This window comes from Eumetopias jubatus, unplaced genomic scaffold, assembly GCF_037043125.1.
Source record: "Eumetopias jubatus isolate StellerSeaLion01/CBP00866 unplaced genomic scaffold, mEumJub1_p1.0 scaffold_2, whole genome shotgun sequence".
In the NCBI taxonomy this organism is placed as follows: domain Eukaryota; kingdom Metazoa; phylum Chordata; class Mammalia; order Carnivora; family Otariidae; genus Eumetopias; species Eumetopias jubatus.
This window is the reverse complement of record NW_028274808.1, coordinates 140,424,690-140,451,468: the sequence shown is the minus strand read 5'-3', so window position 1 is coordinate 140,451,468 and position 26,779 is coordinate 140,424,690. Positions and strand designations below refer to the sequence as shown.

The 26,779-nt window shown below is 34.2% G+C and overlaps 1 protein-coding gene across 2 annotated transcripts in view; it reads right to left on the bottom strand.

The window, feature by feature from the left end:
- Positions 1-26,779, bottom strand: part of CNOT6L (CCR4-NOT transcription complex subunit 6 like) — a 105,374-nt gene that overhangs the window by 55,348 nt on the left and 23,247 nt on the right. For both annotated transcript variants that reach the window (XM_028100535.2, XM_028100533.2), the window contains exons 2-4: positions 8,666-8,787; positions 5,639-5,825; positions 4,294-4,379 (exon numbers count right to left, since the gene is read on the bottom strand). In XM_028100535.2, the coding sequence (XP_027956336.1) occupies positions 4,294-4,379; positions 5,639-5,825; positions 8,666-8,777 (385 nt within the window). In that variant the 5' untranslated portion in view covers positions 8,778-8,787. The remainder of the gene's footprint in view (positions 1-4,293; positions 4,380-5,638; positions 5,826-8,665; positions 8,788-26,779) is intronic.

Sequence of the window (26,779 nt, the reverse complement as noted above, 5' to 3'; positions counted from 1 at the left end):
AGTATTTTGTAATGTCTCTCTCACACTCACACACACACACACACACACACACACACTGTCAAACCACTATGTCGTACACCTGAAACTAATATGTCAACCATATCTCAATTAAAAATTTTTTAAAATTTCAGATGAATGAGAGAATTTACCATGAAAAGTAAAACTTTACAGAACTTTTAGGAAATAATACAGAAAAACATTTTTCTGACTGGGGCAAGGTAGGATTTCTTTCACAAGTTATGACTTCATAAAGATTTTTAAATTCAACTACAATAAAAATATCAAATCTACTCATTAAAAGATACCTAAGAAAACAAAAAGAAAAGCCAGAGTAGAAGACGACATTTACAATACAGAACACACAAAACTTGGGGCGCCTGGGTGACTCAGTCATTAAGCGTCTGCCTTCAGCTCAGGTCATGATCCCAGGGTCCTGGGATCCAGCCCCGCATCGGGCTCCCTGCTCAGTGGGAGGCCTGCTTCTCTCTCTCCCACTCCCCTGCTTGTGTTCCCTCTCTCACTGTGTGTCTCTCTGTCAAATAAATAAATAAAATCTTTAAAAAAAAAAAGTGAAAATGAGCAAAAGACATCAATAGCAACTTCAAACAAGAAACATGGCCAATAAATATATGAAAAGGTGCTCAATCTTACGAGCAATTAGGAAAACACAAATTAAGAGAACTAGAAGCTCTTTCACAATCAGTAACAGACAAAACTTTAAAAAGCTGACAATACTATGTGTTGGGAAGAAGACAGAAAAATGGAAACTATATTACTTTGGGGAGTGTATTTTAGTACAACTACTTTGTAAAACATTATGGCATTACCTAATAAAGCGAAGGAAGTACAAGCAGATCTCTACACCCCAACTATTCCACTCCTAGAACTCTATCAGGAGATATGTACAAGAATGTTCATGGCTGCATTGCTTATAGGAGGCAAAAAAAAAGGGCAAATAATCTAAATATCTACTGTAGAATGAATAATTGTAACATATTCATATACCACAGTACAACACAGCAATTAAATTACAATTACATGCATGCGTGAACATGGCTGAATTATAAAAACATAAAGCTGAAAAAAAGCAAGTCACAGAAAATATATTCAGTAGGATTTCACTTATTTATATAAAGGTTAAAACACTGGTAATAGTTACATATATAACCCAAGCATCTGGCACAGAGTAAGTGCTCATCAATACCTGTCGTTTGATTGAAAGAAAAGTAAAGGAATAACACAAAATTCAGGATGGTAATAATCTCTGGGAGAAGGGATGAAAATGTAATCACAAAAAGGCACACAGGAAAATTGTAAGGTACAGGGGATCTACACCAACGAGATGTGATTGTGCCTATTTCCCAATAATCTCACCAACAGTTACTTTATCAGATTTTTGGAATTCTTCCAATCTAACAAGTTGAGTATAGTTCCAATTTGCATTGTTATTATTATGCATAAGTTGATGAACTTCCTATGTTTTAAAGCCTTGTGTATATCCTCTTATACGAACTATTAATATACTCTCTACTAGATTTTCTTACCAATTTCTAGAAACTCATTATATAACACAGAAATGAGTACTTTGCCTCCTATATGAATGACAGATTTTCAAAGTGCATTTCTTAAAAAGGTACTCTTTTTAATTTCATGAATACAAAAACATGTTATTCTTTTATATTATATTTCATGAATAAATTTCACAAGTGAAAGAAGCTTCTACTGCCATGGTCCATTTTATTTTAAGGGAGATAAGTAATTCTTGGAAGCAAGCTAGAAATCTTCACATCTGCTGAAGTCCTAAATAGTTTACAACCTGGGACTTCAATGTTTAATGTGTGAGGACAACTCTTTGGCCCATATGTCAGAGAAAGTATTGTCTTACACCTTAAGACATGAGTGAGTTCTAAATTATTTAAAAAAAAAAACTATAGAATAACTGCTTTTACTTACTTCTTCTATAAAATTAATACACTCTGGATTTTTCTTTTAAGTGACTTAAGAGAACACTTTCAAATTACTTGACTGGTCATGTCTGTAGTTTTTAAATTGGCCTTCTTATCCTAACTCCTCAAATACCATACATAGCCTTCACACACAGTCCTCAAATGTCAAAACAGAATTTCTAGAAATTAGCTTGTTGGGCCAGGATGAGCAAACTTATTATCAGTAGTTCCCTATCTGTGCTTCAGAGGAAGACAAGGAAATAGGAAAAAGGTGCTCCTTTTTTCAGTTTCAAGACAAAATGGCATGTCAGAGGTTGTGCATTCTGTTTCTTTTAAATACATCACAGTGCCATTTTAAATGCTCCACTCCACTCCTTCCCCCTTTCTAGACACAAAGTACCACTATGTGACTACTAAAATAGATTAGAAAATTATTTCAATTTTTACCTTCCTAAGAATATAAAGCTACCATTCATTAGGGACATTTTACTTGTTCAGTTGTTTCATTAAACCAATCCTGTTTTTACCATCTCAAATTTTTAAAAATGGCAGAAAAGGCTCTGAGTTTCCTTCATTTCTGAAAGGTCCTTGGCTTTTCTATACCGGATCACCTGAATGGAAGTAGCCTTGCAGAAAAACTGATTCTCAAAGAAAAGAGAAGGACTGTAGTTTAATGAAAACTATTTACAGGCATGAACAAAGCTAAGTTAGAGTTCACAAGGCAGAGCTGGTGCCTAATCTGAAAGACTAGAGGTCTAAGAAGAGATTTTAACAAATGTGAATTGGCAGACAAAAAGACACTAGGATCAAAACCCAGCAAAAACAGTAGTTTGGAAGATTAAGACTTTCACTAGTAAAATAGAATGAAGGCCTGAGGAAATAATAGATATTCAGAATGATTCATTCAGTTGATGCTTAGTATAAATTTTATGGGAATGTATCTTTATATGAGATAACACAGAATAGAGTTATGAAACAGGAGGATATATAATATTTGCTTTTTCGGGAACATTACACGGTACAAAGGGTAAATCACAGAGTTCAACAGTAAATTATCCATTTGTCACTGATGTGCTCTCCATCAATATTAGCAGGAGGAAAACAGCTGTTCTAACTGGTGTTAAAAGAAACAATGTTATTCTTAGAGACAAAAAATTATTACAATCAGTATGAAAGCCTATGTGGATTTCATACTCCATGAATCTAAGATTATAAATAACAACAACCATTCCATAATATTATTTAATAGAAAGGAACAGACCTGTTCCCACTCCAACTCTAGCTGGTTATTTCAACTATTTTTTAAGAATAAGATTTAGCATATATAGATTAAGGTGAAATGTCCCAAGAGTTGCCTTGGGTTCAACCTCAAGAAAATATTTTAGGTAAGTATCCCCTGGTCCACTTCATATAATAAAAAAATATATCAATAAAGTCCTACAGAGAAACTAAAAACACAAGACAGACCATTCATATAATTATGTAATTTACAAAGGTTTAACTGTACAAAGAAGTCTAACACCATTTCTGTCATTTCAACTAATAATGTCAGGATTCTTTCCATTCATATTCAAGCTTCATTCTTAATACTCCACTATATGACATAAGCAAATGCAAACATTTTCACAGAGACTCAAATTGTCTTTGAAGAAGGAAAATAACAAAAGGATTTACTTTCTAAGGCTGTGATTAATGTTCATTCCTTATGAGCACAGAATAAAACGTTTAACCAAACAGTACATCTGTATTTAGTACTCTGAATTCAAAATAAACCCTTCTTCCTATGCAATGCTATAAGAAAAAACTACAAGTTTCAGTATTTATATGAATTAAGAATGACTTTCATTCCAAACTGACTGAAATGAGATTATCAAGGAACATATATTTTGGATTATACAATTTAGAATAATCAGACTTATTAGGTATTGTTCATTTTTACTGTTATAATTTTTTTCTCTTATAGAACATGTCAATGCTGTTTTATCTACTCTACCAAAACTTAATATGGGTCATTCTGGTTAGGGTTTACTCTATTAAGTCATTCTTTTAAAAAGGGTGGGGGAACTACAGTGTTAAATTTAAAATACCTCCTCTAAGAAATGTCAGAATTTTATAAAAAATTAAACATATAAAAAAAAATTCCCCAAACAAGTTTGTTAAAATGATGGCAGCATGCTAAAATTCTGAAACTCAATCTGATAATGAAGAACCACTTTATTTCAAAAGAAAGCATATTTACATTCTTAAAATTATGCTACACCTGATCTATACTGTAACCAAATTTGTCTTTAAAAGCCTCACAAACACAATACTGAGTGTTAATACTGTCATCTCAAAAATCACTCACCTTTCAAACCTAGAGTTTGTAGCTGGAAGAGCCGACCAAGTTCATAAGGCAAAACCCGTAACAGATTGTTATTTAAAAGCAATTCCCTGTTAAAAAAAAAAAAAAGTTTAGTTTAATATATCAAACTTTATTAATATCTGCAACTGTTTTCTTAACCTTCCCTAATATACCATGAGTGATATTTACATTCAAGGCATATTTCTATACTTTCAATCCAAAAATGTTGTGCAATATTAAAGTACCACAAAATGTGTAATTGCCACAACTGTTAACAGTGTTTCTATAATTAACTCATTCTCCAACACTGATTATTAACGTTGTAAGAATTGTATATCATTCTCGGGCTAAATCCATCCCCTTTTCTCTCTCACCCAAATGTCTAAGAGTTACAAATCAGAGTGACAGGTATTCTTAGTATCCAACCAATATCCTTGAATCCAGTCTAATTCATAGAAAAAATGGCCAATCACCTTTACCAATTTTTATAACTGATTACAACTGTAATCACATTAAGATACTATGATGAACAATCACTGACATAGAACATAAAAACTGAAAATAAAGCGTAAGATAATACAGATAATAGGATAATATAGATAAGATCCATGTTTATGATTTTGAAATTTTGGCCAGACTCCAGAAAAAATAAACAACCCCTCATTAGATAGCTAAAAAGTACTTTAAAAAAAAAAAGAAAACCAACAAAAACATACAATAAGGAGATGGCGAGGAGCAAGATTCTAAAATATATAAATGTTTAATTTTAAATATATGACAGCAATTTTTAAAAATTACTTCTCAGCATACAAACATAGAAAAGCAATCCCTGTTGATACTGAGAACATTTATACAAATGTTCTCATTGTATAATGAGTATAAAAAACCTACAAAATTTTTTCCTATGAAGAAATTCTTAAAGAATCCTGAAAGGCTAGAAATAAATCCATTTAATATCAAGTTTTAAAGGTTTCCTTAAAAGATCTGTGATATATAACTATACTTTTCCTTATAGAACAAAGACATGTTCCTAAAAGTTTACAAGAACAGATTATTTCCCCAATTATTTACAATTACCACACACTTGAGCCTAAAGTGAGACTTAGTATTTTAACCCCACCCCACCTCAAGTCTGTCGAAAGAAATAGAAGCGCATTCTAGCTAGAAACCTTCAAGTTAAAGGAAATGTTCAATGGAAGCCAACTCAAGCCCTGTTTAAACAGTTCGTATCATTTGTTCTTTAAACACATATGGAAATCCTCCTGTAAGAGGAGTAATATCCCATAATTTTCTTATTTGGTAAATTTAAAATTTTATATAGTGAGTCATATCTATAATATTTTCTTACCTGAGAGACACCATGTTTCCTAGTTCTGCTGGTAAACTTCTGAGTTTATTGGATGACAGATCCAGGTAAACCAGATTATGAAGCTTGGCAATATCAGGTGGAATGCGACTAAGGTAATTGTCATTTAGGTGCAGTGCTGTCAAGTGTGTCAATGACCAAAGTGACGTACTTAAGCTCCGCACTCTACCTAAAAGGCAAAACACTGAAGCATTAAATTCAAGGCCAAAGACAAGGACTCAACTTCAAGAAATAAAAAGTGGTAGAAGAGACTGCAATATATACAGATACTCCATCTTTGACATTTAATTTTGTATTAATGCCATTTGATTGCTTCCAAACATACTTGGCCCTTCTTTAATTTCATGCCACTTCTGCCTGACAACCACTATTTCTCATGAATTTCCCATGTATTAAATGAGATGTGGCATAATGAGGAGACCGTTGGAGTCAGGGTGATGATAAGGCCTCAAGAAAAACATGGGGCTGACTTAAGCTTTTGTGATAGAAGAGTCTTGAATTTTAAGGCACAGTCCTAACGAAAGTATTTCTTACATACTCCACAAAAATTAATAGTGCAAGATTTATCCATATTTTGGGCCTGGATTATTCTACAAACTTTAAATAGATAAGAGTAATAGATTTAGAACCAACGTTGGATTGATCACTAGAAAACCATTTCACCCCTAAAAGAGATAGCTTTCCCCTTTCTGATGGTACAATTAACAACTCTGGTTTAAGATTTTCTATTAAATGCAATACACTCAAGTAAAATGGTCACACATTAAGCTTTAGCAATCAGTCAGCATCGGACAGCTCAATGGTGGAACATGTATTAGAAAACGTCAGATAACCTATTTCAGAGTCCTGATTTTTACCACTTACTAGGTATATAAATCTGGGCAAATCACCCAGCTACAACTGCTCTAAAATATGATATTATCTTAATAATTTATGTGAAGATCATTTTATAAACTTTACAAAAGTAAAATAGGATTTAATTTTTTATCACTATCAAAACAGATTTTGATTAAAAGAGCAGCGGAAGGTAGAGAGGGTACAAAATCTCAAACAGTAAATGTTACTTTTCACACAGCTATCAAGCAGTAAACTCAAGCTTACATCTGTCCAGGGTTCTTTCTGTCACAGGTTCCTTCATGCTGTCTATAAGCAGGCTTAAAGTGCCATCATTTTAAAAACTAGGATTTTATATTTATAGAAAAGAAAGTTTTCAAGTTAAGAGAGGTTCTGGTAAAAGAAAACTATTTCAGTTGTACCCAGGATTTAATCAAGCAGTTCTCAACCAGGGGCAATTTTACTCCCTAAGGGACTTTGGCAATCTGGAGACATTTTGGTGGTCAAAACCAGAAGAGTGCTACTGGCATCTAATGGGTAGAGGCCAGGAATACTGCTAAACACTACGCTGTACAACTGAAACTAATGTATCACTATGTGTCAACTATACTTAATTTAAAAAATTATAATTTATGTAAATTAGTCCTTAAGATCTCCACTGCTATGTATTACGGCAATCTTTTATCCCATGTGTGTTTTAATGGAATTCTTTGCAAGATGGTAATACATCATGTTAATATTCATATGTATTTAAACTTAATATATGCTTAATATATTAATATACATTAATATTAACTTATATTTAAACATATATATGGGAAACTATCATATTATGGACCCAAACTGCTCGATAACTATCTTCATAGTCAAAATTCCAATATCATGTCTACCATGAAATTAACATCCGTTCATTCTTTAAAAAGAGAGCAAGTAGCACGATTGGCATCTAGTGGGTAAAGACCAGGAATGCTGCTAAGCAACCTACAGTGCACACAACCGCCCCCAACCACAAAGAACTATCTGGCCCTAAGTGTCAGCAATGCCAAGTTGAGAAACCCTGGGTTAGCCCATTAGGATTTACTCATATTCATTCCACTGATTACCATCACCTATATCCACCCAGTTACCTTTTAGCTAAAGGTACAGGTAATTCTTGCTATTGACACTATGATGTGAGTTTAATGCTTCCAAATGAAAGCCTACTGCAGGAAAAAAAAACCCATTCTACATATTATCTGTATTGTACCAATTCATAAAAGAAAGAGAGTAATTATATTCTTTTAATACTTTTATAGTAATTTTTTACTTTATAGTAATTTTAGATTTACCAAAAAATTAACAAGATAATAGAGTTCCTATATACACCTGATCCAGTTTCCCCTAATGTTAGCTTCTTCTATTACCATGGTACATTTGTCCAAGCTAGGAAACTAATATTGGTACATTACTTTTTATTGGTACATTACTAATTTACGGATTTCATTTGGATTTCACCAGTTTTTACACCTTTTTGTTGTAAGAGTCAATACAAGATACCATTTTGCATTCAGTCATCATATCTCCTTAGTCCCCTCCAGCTGTGACAGAGTCTCAGTCTCTCCTTGTTACTCATGGCTTTGACAATTTTGAGAATTACTAGTTAGGTATTTTATAGAATGTCCTTCAGTTTGGGTTTGTCTGATTTTTTTCTCACTAGTAGACTGGGGCTGTAAGTTTTTAGAAGTCATATTCTATTTTAACAAATCCTAAACATGAACGGTCATGTAACACAGTTATTAGTTATTTGTTAGAATAAACCAATAGCTTCTAGGTTTCCTACTCTGCCAACACTAGGATGACAGAAGAATAGCAAAGATTTCAATTTGCAAAAATAATTACTCTGCAATAGCCAAAAAAAATCTATCATATCAAAGAACCTGGTTTACTCAGAAACTGAACTCCCAATGTCCTCAATTACAGATGCCAACCCTGGCCCAAGGTATTATCTCAAAAGAATGAACAGAAACAAAGATATTTAGTCACAGGTAAATTAAACACTAGTACCTCTGCATCTTTTATTTTCTCAATTAGTTCATCTATTTTAAAATGTACAGCAAAGAGGTAAATATGACAATATTCAATCTGTGTTCATTATTGCTATTATATCCTGGTTTAAATGCTTCAGATTCCACTCACCCGAGATTTCTAATTCTGCCCAGTGAGATTTTTTCCCATTGGCTACCTCCTCTGCTGACATGATGGTATAAATTCTGCGAGGATCTGGAGGATCATATTTTTCCTTTGGCATCCCTATTAGTCTGTTTAAACAAACAAAAAAGATGATCATCAATTACTACAGTCTTATAGAAAAAAAGAAAAATGGGATGATAAGTTTTCTTTTTCTCTCCCCTTGCCAGGCTACTAAGTCAATTTTTACTACAAATTCTCACTAGAAGGAAAACATAGTATGTTAGGCTCTTGCAGGAAATCGGGAACAGATGCCTAAGGAAAAATGCAAACAATGACATTGGATTTCACATTGAACTTTGTGGTTGCTTCCCGAACATCCATTCTATCCCAAACATCCATTCCCTTCTTATTCCTTTAGCTGCCTTGCTTTCCTAAACAGACTGACCCTACACCAGTTTTCTGAATGGATTCTGACTAGTCTAAGAATATCAGAGTAATCCAACCTCCTTACCTCAGTGATATTCAAATATCTTATATCTAAGACAATCAGCACATGACATTCCTCTTGTCACAGAGATTAGTTCAGAAGTATCTAATAATCATGAGGCTTAAGATTCATTCTATGCTTATGGAAGGAGCAGGCTTCTCTCTCCTGCTAGTCATAAAAGAAGAATATAGTCCACACCACTATTTGCAACCGTCCAACAATTATAAGGGAAGACAGCCATAGAAGTCAGAGTCTAGAAAAGAGAGAAACAGAGCCCTCACCAAATCATACCTGTAGGACTCCCAAACACTGGGCTCTTTGGATACACAAGCCAATATACTTCCCTTATTGTTTAGGTTGTGTTTTCTGTTACTTGCAGTCAAAAACATCCTACATAATATTTTCTTAGTATTAGCCAGTCTTGGTTTAAATCTGTTGTTCTTAAGTAATATTTCACTCTCGAAAGTGTCCAACTTGGCGGGGGGTGGGGGGGATGAACCTGGGTGGCTCAGTTGGTTAAGCATTGAACTCTTGATCTCAGCTCAGGTCTTAATTTCAGGGTCCTAGGTTCAGCCCCATGTTGGGCTCCACACTGAGCATGGAGCCTACTTAAAAATAGTTAAAAAAAAAAAAAAGTGTCCAAATTTGAATGATGGAGTTACATGGCCACCTTAATTGAAATATTATATAGTCTTCTTTATGTAACTGCGAAAATAATCACCAAATGATCATGAGTGATGACAACTAGATATAAAAATCCTCAAGTGTGCAATGTATGAAGCATATGACAAATGGCCCTAAAGTAACCATTCGAGGGGTACAACACAAGAATTACTGCTTGGTAGTTCCAGAAAATAAAATCTAGTTCAGATCTAGCAAGAAAAGCAAATGACAAAGCCCTGAGCCTAATTAAAATCCTGCATGCTATCTGTAAGTTGCCTTGTTTTTTGTGTTTTTTTTTTTAATAGTTGGTTCTTTGTTCATATTTAACACACACACACCAAAACCAAGTGCCTAATATGGGAGTATTTCCAAGTAGAGTTTAGAATTTATAATTCAATGGAATTTACTTTCAGGTGGTAAATAAAGAAAAGTTAGTGGTAATCTAACTGTTTCAAAAACACAGCTAGTTCATAAGAATACAATCAAAACTTCCCATACCATATCTACTCATATTTCTGAATGTAAAATAGTCACTTTCCCGTTTACTAAAAGGGGAAAAGAGAAAGTTTCCCAGATCTATTCAACCGGTTTAACAGTAATTTACTTCCAAGTTTCCAGGTTAAGTCCTCTGCTTTAATCTTACCATACAATTTGGTTAATGCTAACCTATATTTTATTTCCTATACATATCCCAGATCTTCATACAGCACAAAGAATAGGATCATTTTCCACAGGAAAAAAAAATTACTTTTTACCACATTCAATCTATGTAAAATATTTTTTTTTAAGATTTTATTTGTCAGAGAGAGAGGGAACAAGTAGGGCGAGCGGCAGGCAGAGGGAGAAGCAAGTTCCCCACTGAGCAGGGAGCCCCATGTGGGACTCGTATCCCAGGACGCTGGGATCATGACCTGAGCCAACGGCAAATGGTTAACCAACTGAGCCACCCAGGCGTCCCACTTCTAAAAGTAAAATTTTTAGATGACAAGGTTTTCAGAATTTCTACTGTGCACAAGGCATGTATATCTCTGAGTACTTCTGCATACTAATATAAGATTCCACAAAAACACAAAATTAAGCAAAGCCAAATTAAACAGATCCAAACCCAATGACATGCTACAAATCCATTCACTACATTGCAGAGTTAAGACTGCAAAATATGCAAAAATAAAAAACTGTTTCATTAATTTTAGATCATTTTCATTAAACCACAGAACATAGGATTAGTGGGGTGCCTGGGTGGCTCAGCTGTTAAGCGTTTGCCTTCAGCTCAGGTCATGATCCCAGGGTCCTGGGATCAAGCCCTGCATCGGGCTCCCTGCTCGGCGGGAAGGCTGCTTCTCCCTCTCCCATTCCCCCTGCTTGTGTTCCCTCTCTCGCTGTGTCTCTCTCTGTCAAATAAATAAAATCTTAAAAAAAACAAAACAAAACATAGGATTAGAGGTCAACTTAATGTGGCTTTTAATCACGGCTCCCGCTGGATGGTATGTTCTTTAAGGGGACTATATGTTATTTCTGTGTGGAGGTATGTCCTTTTTATATTGCTGTATAGTTCCTACTACATAGTAGGCACTTAAAATAGTTGGTTAGGTGACTGCCTTCGGCTCAGGTCATGATCCTGGAGTCCCGGGATCGAGTCCCACATCAGGCTCCCTGCTCAGCGGGGAGTCTGCTTCTCCCTCTAACCCTCTTCCCTCTGTGCTATCTCTCATTCTCTCTCTCAAATAAATAAATAAAGCCTTTTTAAAAAACTACATTTGTGGAATGAGTACATGCTTTATAATCCTAAAATATGCTACCTTCCTTTCCTCCCACCTTTTCCATCTCACAATTTTCAGTCAATGCTTTTCTAAAAATTAATCCTAGGAAATGGTAATTAATACACATGTTCAAATCCCCTAAATATTTTAATAATCTAGACAGGTCAATAATTACTATCTCTTCTTGGTCCTCTAATTCTTATTTTGAAAACAACTATACGGAATTTTTTTTTCATAAATTTCCACCTTCCTAAATCCACTAAAATTTACAAAATCTGTTCCTGCAAAACAAGTCCATGAAATGTTTACCAGTGTTTATATGTAAAACCAAAGTAATATTAATACTGTCATATTAGGGGTCAGAGATCTCTTTCAAATTTGATTAGGAAGTCAATGAAAATACAAATCATTTAATGCAAAACGAATACAGATTTGGATTATCTGCTTAAAGCTTTAACATCTGACATTTGGGTTAACTAACAAGCAATTTAGTAGAGTCTATAGTTCTGGTAATCATTACTCTCTCAAACATCAGGTTTTCAAATATACTACTAAAGACTTAGAGAATTCAAATTTGGGAAATTGGTAATACTGAAGCCTCCTATTCAGCTTTAGTTTCCCCTCTCAGTTCCTCAGCATCAACTTTTCACATTGAGACATACCACAAAAACCTACTTCAAAATACCGTCAAATATAAAATAATAATTCAAATGTAATTTAACTCTCTAAATGTGACACTGGTAATGTGGTTTCTAGTAGTCTCATAGGTCGTTCTAAGGCTTAACTAATGAGTAATTAATACTTTTTATCCTAAAAATAGAAATGTTTTCTTTTGGAAAGCCTAACAGCTAATTCTTTATCTTCTCTTTCAAATTGATGAAACAGGTACGTTTTTGAACTGGTTTTTCCGTAAGTTCTAATTTTTACAACATCTTACATCAGTTCCCAAAGGATCCTCTTGTTACATCAACCTAATTTATACTAGGGATCCTGATCATGTAACAGAGTACAATAAAAGCCCCTTTGGCATCACAACCTGTTTAACTTCCCAATCTTCAACCCCATTTCAACACTATAAAAAAATACTCCACCTAGCTCCCCAAATGCTAACTACATAAGCTTCTTTAAACCTGCCATCCACTTTCATTCACTGAAAATTAGCATATCATCTACATGACCCTCTCAGATTCTAGTGCAAAATTTCTGAGAGTTACCATCAGTCCAGGACCAAGAACCTGATTATGTTGTACTTCTTAGTTCCTACATGAACTATCCTAAAAGTAAACTAGTTTTAATCTCCACCACTTAAAGCTATTTAATCACTACACATAGTGAAATTTTTCATTAGTTCATTTCTCAGCCTTCTGTTCCACAGAAAAAATTTCATGTAAACTCATAAAATACAAACTGTATGGGAAATGTATTCCAATTTTTTTCAGTTACAAGCAATATTTTTTTAAGATTTATTTACTTTAGAAAGAGAGAGAGCTTGCAAGAGCAAGCAGGGTGAGGGGCAGGAGAGAGAATCCTCGAGCAGACTCCCCTGTGAGCGCAGAGCCCAATGTGGGGCTTGATCCCAGGATCCTGGGATTATGAACTAAGCAGAAATCAAGTCGGCCACCCAACCAACTGAGCCACCCAGGTGCCCCCAGTTACAAGCAATATTATACACAGCACTAGACCTACTCTGCCCTAGAAAAGTTTAAATTGGATTTTCTAAAACCATAAATAAAATGCAAGATACTTATATATCATGTTGTTTCAGCGAATAGCATATTATAAAATATATGTGAAATATACCCAAATATACTATTGCTAAAGAATCCCAAATCTCAGATTTTATATCTGAGGCTAATAAAATAACACAACTACTCCCCCTCAAAAAAACAAAAACAAAAACAAAAAAACTAATCTGGACTTCTGTTAATAGTGGTTATCTAGAACAACTTATAATAAAAGAACAGCCTATACAGTACATATAAAATGTTCTTATAGTGTTAAACCAGAGCTTCCCTCTCACCATGCTGTCTAAATTTAAGGTCATTTTATCCACATCTATAGTTCACCACAATTACTATTATTTCACTTAGAATTCAGTCTAAGAAAGAAAGAATGCTACAACTACCACAGACTGCTTCATAATGAATCAGAGACTTCTAACTACTCAACCCTAAAATACAAATCATTAGACACATACTTATACAAATATTAAGTAGGCAGAAATACTGCTAGCAAATTTCCCAGAGTTGGAGGAAGACAAAAAAAAATTCTTAAAGATTTTGTTTATTTATTTGAGAGAGAGAGATCATGAGCAGGGGGGAAGGGTAGAGGGAGAAGTAGACTCCCCATTGAGCAGGGAACCCAACACAGAACTCAATCCCAGGACCCTGTGATCATGACCTGAGCCGAAAGCAGACACTTAACTGACTGAGTCAACCAGGCGCCCCTGGAGGAAGACAAAATTAAGCCCACATTAGATATTTCTGCTTACATTTTAGAGCAAGATGTCAATGATTTATTATATTTTACATATTCTCAAATAAATGTCTTATGACTGGCATTTATTCCCAAAGGTTATGAAACACATTATTTTTTATTTAATGAATAACCACCTAACATTCATCCTTCCCATCTGGTCTTAAGCATTAAGATGATTTTCCTTTCTGATAAAATAAATCTAAGTTCACCTTTTTTATAGTGAAGCAAAATAACCCCTTGAGGTGCATTTCTGAAGTTTCTATTTCCTCATCAATATCTATTTTTAACTATACACAACTCTTAATCATTATAACTGTCACATAAAATTTATACTTTCCTTGAATGGGCTCACCACCTGATACCAAAAAACAGTACCTAGCCAAATCACACTATATATAGTAGGATCATACTGTTAAAAATAAAGACTGATGACACTCAAGAGCTTAGAGGACACCCTGAGATAAATAATGATTTCATTAGCATTCCCCACTCTACTTCTATACCAAGGGCCTCTCTGGATGGCATTTGTCTGCAATGACATATTCAACTAAAGTCCATAGATGATAAGAATGCAAACATTCAAAAAGAACCCCAAAGTTTTCATGAGTATCTCCCACTCTAAACAAAACACTAAACACTACTCTAAACAAAGCAAAACAAAATCCATGTTTTATGATGGTAAAGTCACAAAACATTATGAAAAAAAATAACCTCAGATCTTTGGAATTTCAAGTTTCTGACCAGTTTAACATTTATTCAACAAATATTTATTGCAGGTCTACTACCATCACATATTATACCAAGCACTAGAACTACTAGAGAACTTTTACAGATAAACAATATCTTTGCCCTCATGTAGCTTACACCATTTTAATAGCACTACTTGAAAAATAAAGTAATAGAATATATATTCTACTCTCAAACAATGCTATAAAGAATTTGGCATTTCTTATTACTACTTTGTCCCCACTTATCAGGTAGTTGCATTGCTCCCTCTTGTCATTATGCTGAAAGAGTACAACTAAAGGGAAAATAAAACATCCTTATCACAAAGGATGAGGGTAATGAAGCTGACCCTTGAACAATGTTGGGTTTGAACTGCTTAGGTCTATTTATAAGCAGACTTTTTTGTAGTACTGTAAATGTATTTTCTCTTCCTTATGACTTTCTAAATACCATTTTCTTTTCTAGCTTACTTTAAGAATACAGTATATAATACATATAACATGCACAAAGTGTGTTAATCGACTGTTATCAGTAAGGCTTCCAGTCAACAAACAGTAGGCTTTTACTGGTTAAGTTTTAGGGCACTATAAAGTTATACATGAGTTTTTAAATATAGGGGGGATTGGCATTCCTAACCTCCAAGTCATTCAAGGGCCAACCATAACAGGTAATCTATAAAATGGTCAAGGACAGGTGGAGAGAGTACAGTTCCCAGGACAAGAATGGCAAGTTTTAATACTGGGGAATGGACCAAAGATAACCAGGTTAAAACTTATCAGTACACTTAATATAAGGTGATAGCAAACACTTTCCTAACCCAGAGACATTATTTTTTCTATGACCCTTACTGAGAAACCAAATATTTAGATAACAGTAGTTGGGGCTCCTGGGTGGTTCAGTCGGTTAAGCATCTGCCTTCAGCTCAGGTCATGATCCCAGGATCCTGGGATCAAGCCCCACCATCGGGCTCCCTGCTCAGCAGGGAGCCTGCCTCTCTGCCTACTTGTGCTTTCTGTCAAATAAATAAAACCTTAAAAAAAAAAAAAAAGCAGTAACAAGGGTTCTTTTGGTCTTTAAAAATACTTGAACTCGGGATGCCTGCCTCGCTCAATCAGAAGAGCATGCAACTCCTGATCTTGGGGTCATGAGTTTGAGCCCTGTGTTGGGTGTAGAGATTACTAAAAAAAAAAAATTTTTTAATAAATTTAAAAAAAATAAAAATACTTGAACTCAATAGGTCTTCTTTCTAGTTGGTTTATTCTTAGGGATCTACTTCAAATCCCAAGTCAAACTAGTTACCGACCCAAACAAAATGTATAGGTATACATGACAATAAAGCCTGTGGATGAAAATGAGATGTCATAATAGTTGCTATACTTCTATCTAAAGGTAATCCAAAAGTAATCTTATGGGAACCCACAATGATAACTAAAGGAAGCTTCTAACTCTATTAAGGATTAAGGGCACATCTACTTGTCAGCTAAAGAAAGTACTACAAGAAGAGGAAAAAAAAACAAAACAAAACCCCAAAGAATCAGAATATAACTCCTTTTCTGCGTATTTGGAAATTTTCTCTCATATGTGAGATACCCATGCTAAAAGGAAAAAGAGAGACCTGGGATTATAAATCTATCAATCACTTCAAAATTCCAAAATAATTAGACCATTTTATTTCATCAGCAACCAATTTGGATAACCAAAGCTTACAACTCTATCATTCCAAATTACTTAGTCTCTACCTAACAGTCACTATGCTTTAATGTCTCTTGTATTTACTTACTTCCTCCCACTTATCTAAACATATTGAATATAATCTAATTATCCCACAGAAAACGGGGGGGGGGGGGAGGGTAATTGGACTAGATTAGAATTTTCACATCAATTTTCTCAGGACTGATTTCTTTCCACCAACCTTTCTTATCTTTCCAGTTTTTTTGGTGTAGCTTTGGTTTTCTATTTCCTCTGATACATACATTTTCATGTCTTTCAATTCCTATCCATCCTTCATGGCTCAAGTCATCGGTCACCTCTTCTTTAGAATATTTCCCCCTTTAAAAGTCCACAAGCTAATTCTAAAATTTATACAGAGGAATCTAAAATAGCCAAAACATTTTTGAAAAAGAAATATAAACTTGGGTGTACCCACTATCTAATGTTAAGACTTACTATAAAGATCTAGTAATCCAGACAGTATTGTATGGATGAAGGGGTAGACACATGTAGTTCAAAGGAACAGAACTGAAAAACTAGAAATAGAACCACACCTTACAACCAATAGATTTTGCAAAGGTAATTCCATAGAGATTAGTTGTTCTAGCAGCATTTGTTGAAAAACCTGACATCCACACGCAAAAATAAATAAACACCAATCCATAACTTGTACTATAAACAAACTTACAAGGACATTAAATTTAAATGTAAAACCAAAAACCATAAAACTTATAAAAGAAAACACAAAAGAAAAATCTTTATGACCTTGGATTAGGCAAATATTTCTTCGATAAAAACAAAGAAAGTATGATCTGTAGAAAAAAAACACTGATAAACTGAATTTCATGAAAATTTAAAACTTCTTCTCTTTGAAAGATGAATGAAAAGACATGCCCAGGACTGGGAATAAATATTTACAAAACACAAATCTGGAAAAGCACTCCAGAATATATAAAGAACTCTCAAAACAAAATCATAAGAAAAACAACCTAATAAAAAAAAATGGCCAAAGATTTCAACAGGTACTTCACCAAAGAAGAGACACAGATAAAAAATAAGCATATGGGAAAAATGCTCAACTGTAGGCATTTGGGAAATGCAACTTAAAATGACAATGAGGTATCACTACACACCTATTGGAATGAGTAAATTAAAAACTTACAATATCTAGGGCCAACAAGGATGCCTCACACACACCCATTTTTGTGTGTATGTTTATATGTATATGTAAACACATATTCATTTATATTTTTATAAATATTCATGCATACATACACACACACCTACCCTCACATTTCGCTGGCGGAAAGCAAAACAGTACCGCCACTTTGGAAGGGAGTTTGGTTGTTTCTCACCAAGTTAAACATACTCTTATACAACCAGCAATTCCATCCCTAGGTATATACCCAAGCAAAATAAAAACTTACATTCACAAAAACCTGTACATAAACGTTTGCAGCAACTTTATTTATAAGCCGCCACACTTGGAAACAACTCAAATATCCTTCAACTGACAATTAGATACTAACTATGGTACACACAATGAAATATTACTCAGTAATAAAAAGGATAGAACTAATGATAAAAACAATACGGATGAATGTCAAATGCATTATGCTTAATTAAAAATACCATTACCAAAAGGCTATGTACAATGTACCTCACCATAATAAAGGCCATATGACAAGCCCACAGCAAATATACTCAAGGGTGAAAACTGAAAGCTTTTTCTTCATGATCAGGAATAAGACAAGGAGGCTCACTGTTGCCACCTTTATTGAACACAGTACTGGAAGTCATAACCAAAGCAATTAGGCAAGAAAAATAAAAGGCATCCAAACTGTAAAGAAAGTAAAACTGTTTGCAGACAACATGACATTATACATAGAAAACCCTGAAGACTCCACCAAAAACCTGTCAAACTAATAAATTCAGTGAAGTTGCAATATACACAATAGACAAAACTCTATCTCTATACATTCATAAACTATCACAAAGAGAAATTATGAAAACATCCCATTTACAATTGCATTAAAGAACAAAATACCTATGAATAAATTTAACCAAGGAGATGAAAGATTAGTACAATGAACACTGTAACACTGTAAGACACTGATGAAAGAAACTGAAGATGACACAAAGAAATGGAAAGACAGTCCATGCTCATGGATTGGAAGAATACTGTTAAAATGCCCATAATACCCAAAGTAATCTACAGATTCAATGTAATCCCTATCAAAATTCCAATGGCACTTTTCCAGAGAAATAGAACGAGTAATTCTAAAATTTGTATGGAACCACAGAAGACACTGATAGCTAAAGCAATTGTGAGAAAGAACAACAAAGCTGGAGACAAAACTGAAGAAAAATACTGACAAACTGAATTTCATGAAAATTTAAAACTTCTTTTGACAAAATCAAGTTACTCCTTGATTGTAAACTATATTACAAAGCTATAATAATCAACACAGCATGGTACTGGCATAAAAAGACATGTAAATCAATGGAATGGAATAGAGAGTCCAGAAATAAAGACACATGTAAGATCAATTAATTTAAAACAAAGGAGCTAAGAATATACAATGGGAAAAGGACAGCCTCTTCAACAAACTGTGTTGGGAAAACTGAACAACCACATGCAAAAAATGAAACTGGATCTCTATATCTTACACTGTATCCAAAAACAACTCAAAATGGATTAAGGACTTGAACATAAGACTGGAAACCATAAAATTCCTGGAGCCTCCTTGACACAGGTCTTAGCAAGGACTTTTGGATTTGATACCACAATCAAAGGCAACAAAAAACAACCACGTGGGAGTACATCAAACTAGAAACCTTCAGCTCAGTAAAGGAAACCCATCAACAAAATGAAAAGACAGCCTACCCAATGTGAGAAAATATTTGCAAATCATGTATCTGATAAGGGGTTAATATCCAAAATATATAAAGAACCCATACAACTCAACGGAACAAACAATCCAATTAAAAAGCAGGTAGACAATCTGAATAGACATTTTTCCAAGGAACACCAACAGATACATGACAAGGGGCTCAACATCACTAATCAGGGAAATGAACATCAAAGCCACAATGAGATAACACCTAATACCTATTAGAATGGCTATCATCACAAAGACAAGAGGTAACAAGTGTTGGCAAGGATGCAGAGGAAAGGGAACCCCTGCATATTGTTGGTAGAAATGTAAACAGATGCAGCCACTAGAAAAAACAGTATGGAGGTTCTTCAAAAAATTAAAAATAGGGGGAGCCTGGGTGGTACAGTTGGTAAAGCATCCGACTCTTGGTTTCAGCTCAGGTCATAATCTCAGGGTCCTGAGACTTTCTCCCTCTCCTTCTGCCCCTCCACCCCCTGCTCTGTCTCTCCCTAACATAAGTAAATAAATCTTTAAAAAAAATTAAAAATAGAACTACCACATGATCCAGCAATTCCACTTCTGGGTATATATCCAAAGGAGCAAGATCACTATCTCAAAAAGATATCTGTACCCCCATATTCACCGCAGCATTATTTACAATAGCCAAGACATGCAAGCTAACTATATCTATTGACAGATACATGCATGAAGAAAACGTGGTATCACACACACACACACACACACACACACACACACACACACACACACACCCCAACACAGTGGATTTTTATTCAGCCATAAAAAGGGAAAAAATCCTCTCATTTGCAACAATATGGATGTACTTTAAAGGTATTATGCTAAGTGAAATAAATCAGACAAATATTATATGATCTTATACATGGAATCTAAAAAAAAAACAAAAACTGAATTATAGACACAGAATAGACTGATGGGCAAAACGAGTAAAGGAGGTCAAAAGGTACACCTTCCAGTTAAAAAGTATGTCCTGGAGCACCTGCGTGGCTCAGTCATTAGGCATCTACCTTCAGCTCAGGTCATGATCCCAGGGTCCTGGGATCAAGCCCCACACTGGGCTCCCTGCTCAGCGGGGAGTCTGCTTCTCCCTTTCCCACTCCCCCTGCTTGTGTTCTGCTCTCGCTCTCTGTCAAATAAATAAATAAAATCTTAAAAAAAAAGTATGTCCTGGGGATATAATGTTCAACATGGTAACTATAGTTAATACTGTACTATATATGTGAAAATTACTAAGAGAATAAAGAGATCTTTAGGGGCACCTGGGTGTCTCAGTCAGTACAGCATAAGACTCTTGATCCTGGGGTCATGAGTTCTAGCCCACATCAGGCATGGAGCATATTTAAAAATAAAAAGAGAGTAGATCTTTAAAGTTAATATCAAAGAAAAGAAAAATCTGTGTGGTAATAGATGTTAACTAGACTTATTATGGTAATCATTTCACAATATATATAAAATCATTATGCCATACAACTAAAACTAATAGAATGTTACATGTCAATTGTATCTCAATTCCTTAAGGACTATATACTGTATCAATCCATTTATATGTCATTCCAGAATAATCAAAACTATTGGGACAGAAAACTGGTAAGTGACTGGCAGACGCTAGGGCTGGAAGGAGGGATCGACTGAAAAACGAATGAGGGAATTTTTCTGTGATGTGAACTAGATATACCGGTTAATTATAATTACTCGTAATAGTACCATCAGAAATACACTCAGGATATAAAATAATTTAAGCCTTCTTGTCTCTTGGTAAGGCAGAACTTGGGGAAAAATTGCTTTACCATCCAAAAAACCACTAAGAGAGTAAAAAAAGGAAAATAAACTAACAGGATGTAGGATTTCCCTATCTCTAACTTCTCCTCAAGGCATTTATAACCAGGTTAGCCTAAAAAGAGCATCAACTGACCAGCACGTAAAATCACATAACTTAAATCCACAGCATTTTGCAGACTCTTGGTAACTTAATGTCAAAGAGTCATGATAAGTCAACTTTGTTATTGACTAATAAATGCCAACAGGATTTATGTGACCTGGGTCATTTGAAAAGTAAAATCCCTCCCTCTCTCCTTCCCCTGCACCCAACACACAGAAGAGGGGGATTACAAGCAGTTCAGGATTGCTGAAAATTATCACACCAAGTATAGAGAAATTGTGTTGTATAGGAGGGCAGAGGGAAAATCATGGGAAGTTCAAAAGTCTGTTTTGCTTTCCTGACTCCATCCTATAGATTGTTTTCCTAATATAAAGAACTGCCAGCCATAAGAGGGTCTAATAATAAACATGATACTATTAATCCTGGTTGCCTCCCTCTTTCATTCCCTCTTACTTTCTTCCGCTCAATAGCATTTCTTCTAGTCACACTTCCAAGTGGGCCCATATCTTCTACTGAGTCAGCTGTAACATTCTTAAAGAAATTATAAATGCCTTAAAAGCCCTGTACTTATATGAAATATAAGTATATATAAAATATATAAAAATATTGTCACTTCCCATCATAAAAGCAAACATACGCACAGCATTGACTGTCATCACATTTAACCCAAGCTTTTTAGCCTGCACAATTATTAGTGAACAGATCCAGTTAGCATAAGATCCAATTCTAAAATGTGTACTCATACTCTTCTTTGAAATTGAGAGAATCGACTTAAAACAAATAATCTCTAAATTCAGGATTCTTTAGGGTCAGCAACTAGCCTATTGTCTAGATCTAAAATAAATCTATCTTTGAAAACATGTGAAAAACTACATGAAATAAATGTTAAGGTAGGAAATCTACACTTAGACTATTCCATCTAAAAGAATGATTTTATACCTCAGAAGAAACAACAAACTCCCAAATTTATGCTTTATGAGAGTTAATTGAAAATTCCTACTCAGCGATACTTGGCTATAATTTTAGAAATGTTTATTAGGCCATCTGAAATTCCTATTCAAAAATTTCAGAATTAACATTTAATGAAAAACACAGTAATTTAATGTATGTATGAATGGCTGCATTAAAAACATAAAATGTCTAAATTAATACTTTTTAATAAAAGACACTGTAATTTTTAAACATGGATACATCAAATACAGCAAGAAAAAGAGCTATAGCAATTCAGCTCCATAAAACTAAGGCAGACAAATGAATTGCCTTAAGGGAAAAAAATTTCCTAAAATTTAGTTTCCTCATGATTCTCTTTTAAGATGGGAAATTAGAGTACAAGAAATATACCAAATAATAAACCCCCATGTTCTTAGGAGACAGTTCTGAAATGAGTAAGTGAAAAATAACTCTCCAGTGATGGTTAGGAAGTGATGCCAGTCATTCCAAAATGGTGACAAAAATATGTGTAAGAGTAACTAAAAGGCTATATATTCTATACAATGTTAGTACAATTAACTTCAAATTATTATTCTCCTTGCTTTAAAGAACTAGCCTCCAATAAAACCAGTAATTTGCTAATAACTATTTTGTATTGGTAATAATTATTCTAAGTTTCCTTTAACAACTACCTGAAAATTCTATTATTTTTTAAACATATGGGACTTAAGTAAATGAGTTTTTCAAAGTTACATAAAATACAAAATACTACAAAAATTGGTTTACCCAGAATTCTATCAGTTGGTTCTAATACCCACCATTTGGGCTAATTTACAGTTCTGAAATAAATAATCCCAAAGAAAAACATTAAGTTGCAATCAGCATGGTGTGGATATTTACATTTTTGTAGCCTAACCAGAAAACTGGTAATCTGTATTTAGTAAAAAGCACCTCTCTAAAAACCAGAACAGTCTATTCTCCAATTGTGGATGAGCACTAATTAATTATTAAAAATCGTTGAACATTTAAGTATGTGGGAAAGCATTCAAGATGTACTGCTAACTCAAAACAAAAACTGATTACATATACCATAATTCCATCTTTGTAACAAAACAACATATATATACAAAATGTGTACCAACATGTATGGAAAAAAAGGTAGGAAAAGAATGACAGGATTGTGGGTAATTTTTCTTATTTAGCTATATTCACTTTTCTACAATGACAATATATTGTTCTTATGAGGAAAGGACTTTTTATTAATAAACTTCATTTTTTAGGGAAGTTTTAGGGTCACAGCAAAATTGAGCAGAAACTAGAGAGTTCCCATAAACTCTCCTTGTCCCCCACACAGTACAACCTCCCCCACTATAAACATTCAGCACCAGAGCAGTACACTTGCTACAATCAATGAACTTACTGACATATCATCATCCAAAGTTCATAGTTTACAAAAGGGTTCACTCTTGGCTTTTTTACATCCTATGGATTTCGTCATATCTATAATGACATCTACCATTTATAGCACCACACAGAATAACTTCACTGCCCTAAAAATCCTCTGTGCTCTATACCCCTGGCAACTACTGATCTTTTGACTGCATCCATTGTTTTGCCTTTTCCAGACATGGTATATAGTTGGAATCAGACATTATATTATAGCCTTATCAGACTAGCTTCTTTCACTTAGCAATAATGTAGATCTAGGTTCCTCTAGATCTTCCCATGGCTTGACAGCTCATTTTTTTTTTTTAAAGATTTGATTTATTTATTTGACAGAGAGACATAGCGAGAGAGGGAACACAAGCAGGGGGAGTGGGAGAGGGAGAAGCAGGCTTTCTACTGAGCAGGGAGTCCAATGAGGGGCTGGATCCCAGGACCCTGGGATCATGACCTGAGCCAAAGGCAGACGCCCAATGACTGAGCCACCCAGTCGCCCCGAAAGCTCATTTTTTAGCACTGAGTAACATTCCATTATCTGGATGTGCCAGAGTTTATTTATCCACTCACCTACTTGGTTATTTCCAAGGACATCTTGGTTATTTCCAAGTTTTGGCAACTATGAATAAAGCTAATATACATCTGTGTGCAAGTTTTTGTGTGGATGTAAGTTTTCCGTTCATTTGCATGAATACCAATGAACATGACTGCTGGCTGGATCATATGGTAAGACTATGTTTAGTTCCAGAAGAAACTGCCAAATAGTCTTCTAAAGTGGCTGTACCATTTTGCATTCCAACCAGCAATGAAAGAGTTCCTGTTGCTCCACATCTTCTCCAGCATTTGGTGCTGCAAATGGCTTGTGGCCATTCCAATAGGTATGTAGTATTTTGTTATTATTTTTAGTTAAAAACTAAAAAGGCACTGACATATATTTGAAGATACACGAGAAACTTTCACATTTTTAAAAATAATCTTTGTCATAACTCTAATAACCTAGCATGTTATCAATACTGAGAAAGTTATATATTACCTACAGACAGCTGCAAAAATATCGAGATAAGTAACAGTCTTGTACTCTACAAAATACAAATAAATAAAAGGAATCCTGCCAAATAAGAAAGGTAATTTAAAAAGAACTTACATTCACAAAATTAATGAGTTATATAAAGCAATCACTGTCCATTTAAACATCCACATTTTCTTTGATCAAAGGCAATATTTTTAAGCATTTTTGTGAAATGTTTAGTTGTTAAAAGCCTAAAGCCATAGAAGTAATACTATGGCATACAGTTTCTCTAAGGTTTATTCATCTGTTACACCCATATTTTCCTAAAGCTTTTTCCATATTCTGATTAAGGAAATTAACCTGATTTTCCTTGAGCATTATTTAAGCTATAAATGTAGTATATTTTCTTCTACAAATCATTCATATACATATGTAACACGGTATTTTTTAAAAATTGTGAAAAATATTCTGATAAAGCAAACTGCATCTAAAGGAAATGCTAGATGTTTTTAATTTAGAGATTCAAAACCATATTCTTCCCAGAATATAGACACATACACACATCTGAAACATAAACGTTATATTTAAAAGAATGTTTTAATACCACTACCAATAACACCTCATTATGTATTTATTAATTATTCAATAATTTAATTCAAATAAAATACCCTGGGTTACCATTCCTTTTTTTTTTTTGAGGAGCCTAAAAGTCACTTGTAAATGCCCCTGAGGACAACAGTCCACCTCCAAGCAGTAATTTTCTTTCTTGGGGTAGAAAATATTTGTTTCCCCAACCACCTCTGAGCACACCATTAGAAGTAAATTAGAAATGATTCCCTTTCTCTCCTTTTTGAAACCAAAGTGTAGCAACATACAAAAAAAGTTTAGGCCTGGGTGTTATGTTATCCATTGAAAATTACTCTAGATGCCCAATTCCATAAATCCACACATCAGTACAGCCAAAAAAGGATTTTTTTTAAGCCATCAGTTTGAGGAATCAACTGACCAATCCCTGTAGCACAACCAAATCAAGTAGCTATACTAAAATGAAAAAAAGAAAGATCTGCATAAAACTAATGGCTAAAAAATAAGTACTGATTAATATATAACTGTTATGACTCCAAGAAATACTAAAATAAGAAATCAGTCTCATATTACACCACACACTGAAATCCTCTCTGAAAAGTATGGTTCTCAACCAGCTGTGATTTTGCTCATTAAGGGATATTTGGTAATGTCTGGAGACATTTTTGGTTGTCACACCTGGGGAAATGGGGCTAATGGCATGTAGTAAGTAGAGGTCATGGGTGCTAAACGTGAGCAATTTCTTTGCCAATAATGGTTGTCTAATACTGGAAGAATGTTTCCTTAATTTTTTGTGCTATTCACAACAGACTCAGAGCATAATAAAGTTTAAGCTGGGCATCTGTGATGAGCACTGGGTGTTATATGTAAGTGATGAATCACTAGAATCTACACCTGAAACTAATATTACACTGTATGTTATCTAACTGGAATTTAAATAACAGAAAAAAAATAAACTGCACACCTGAAACTAATATTACACTGTATGTTATCTAACTGGAATTTAAATAACAGAAAAAAAATAAACTGCACACCTGAAACTAATATTACACTGTATGTCACCTAACAGAATTTTAATTTTAAAAAAATGTGTAGTGTAAATATATTTTATAATTTGCAGAGATTTACCTCATTCCCAAGAACATAACTGATTGCATAATGATACATGAAAAAAATAAGCTGGATTAATATTTCCTCATCACTTTCTTAAATCAACAAATTAATCTCTATTTGTAGCATATGCCTATTTCTATGGCGCAAATACCCCCATGTGCTTTTGTGGTACAAAATTACCCATATTTTGAAAGGCAGGTTTCAAGCTGTCAACAGGATGCCCAGTAACATATCATTATACTGTATTTCAGAAAAAAGTAACCTCAAAATTATAACAGTGAGATATAGCAAAATAAGAAAATTATGAGTTTTCAGGACTTATTTCTAATATGGTTTAATTTCATGTTATGTAATTAAATTTTAATAGGTTGGATTCAATAACTGACTTCCAAAATTCCTGGAAAAATTAGCAACTGGCTCTTTCA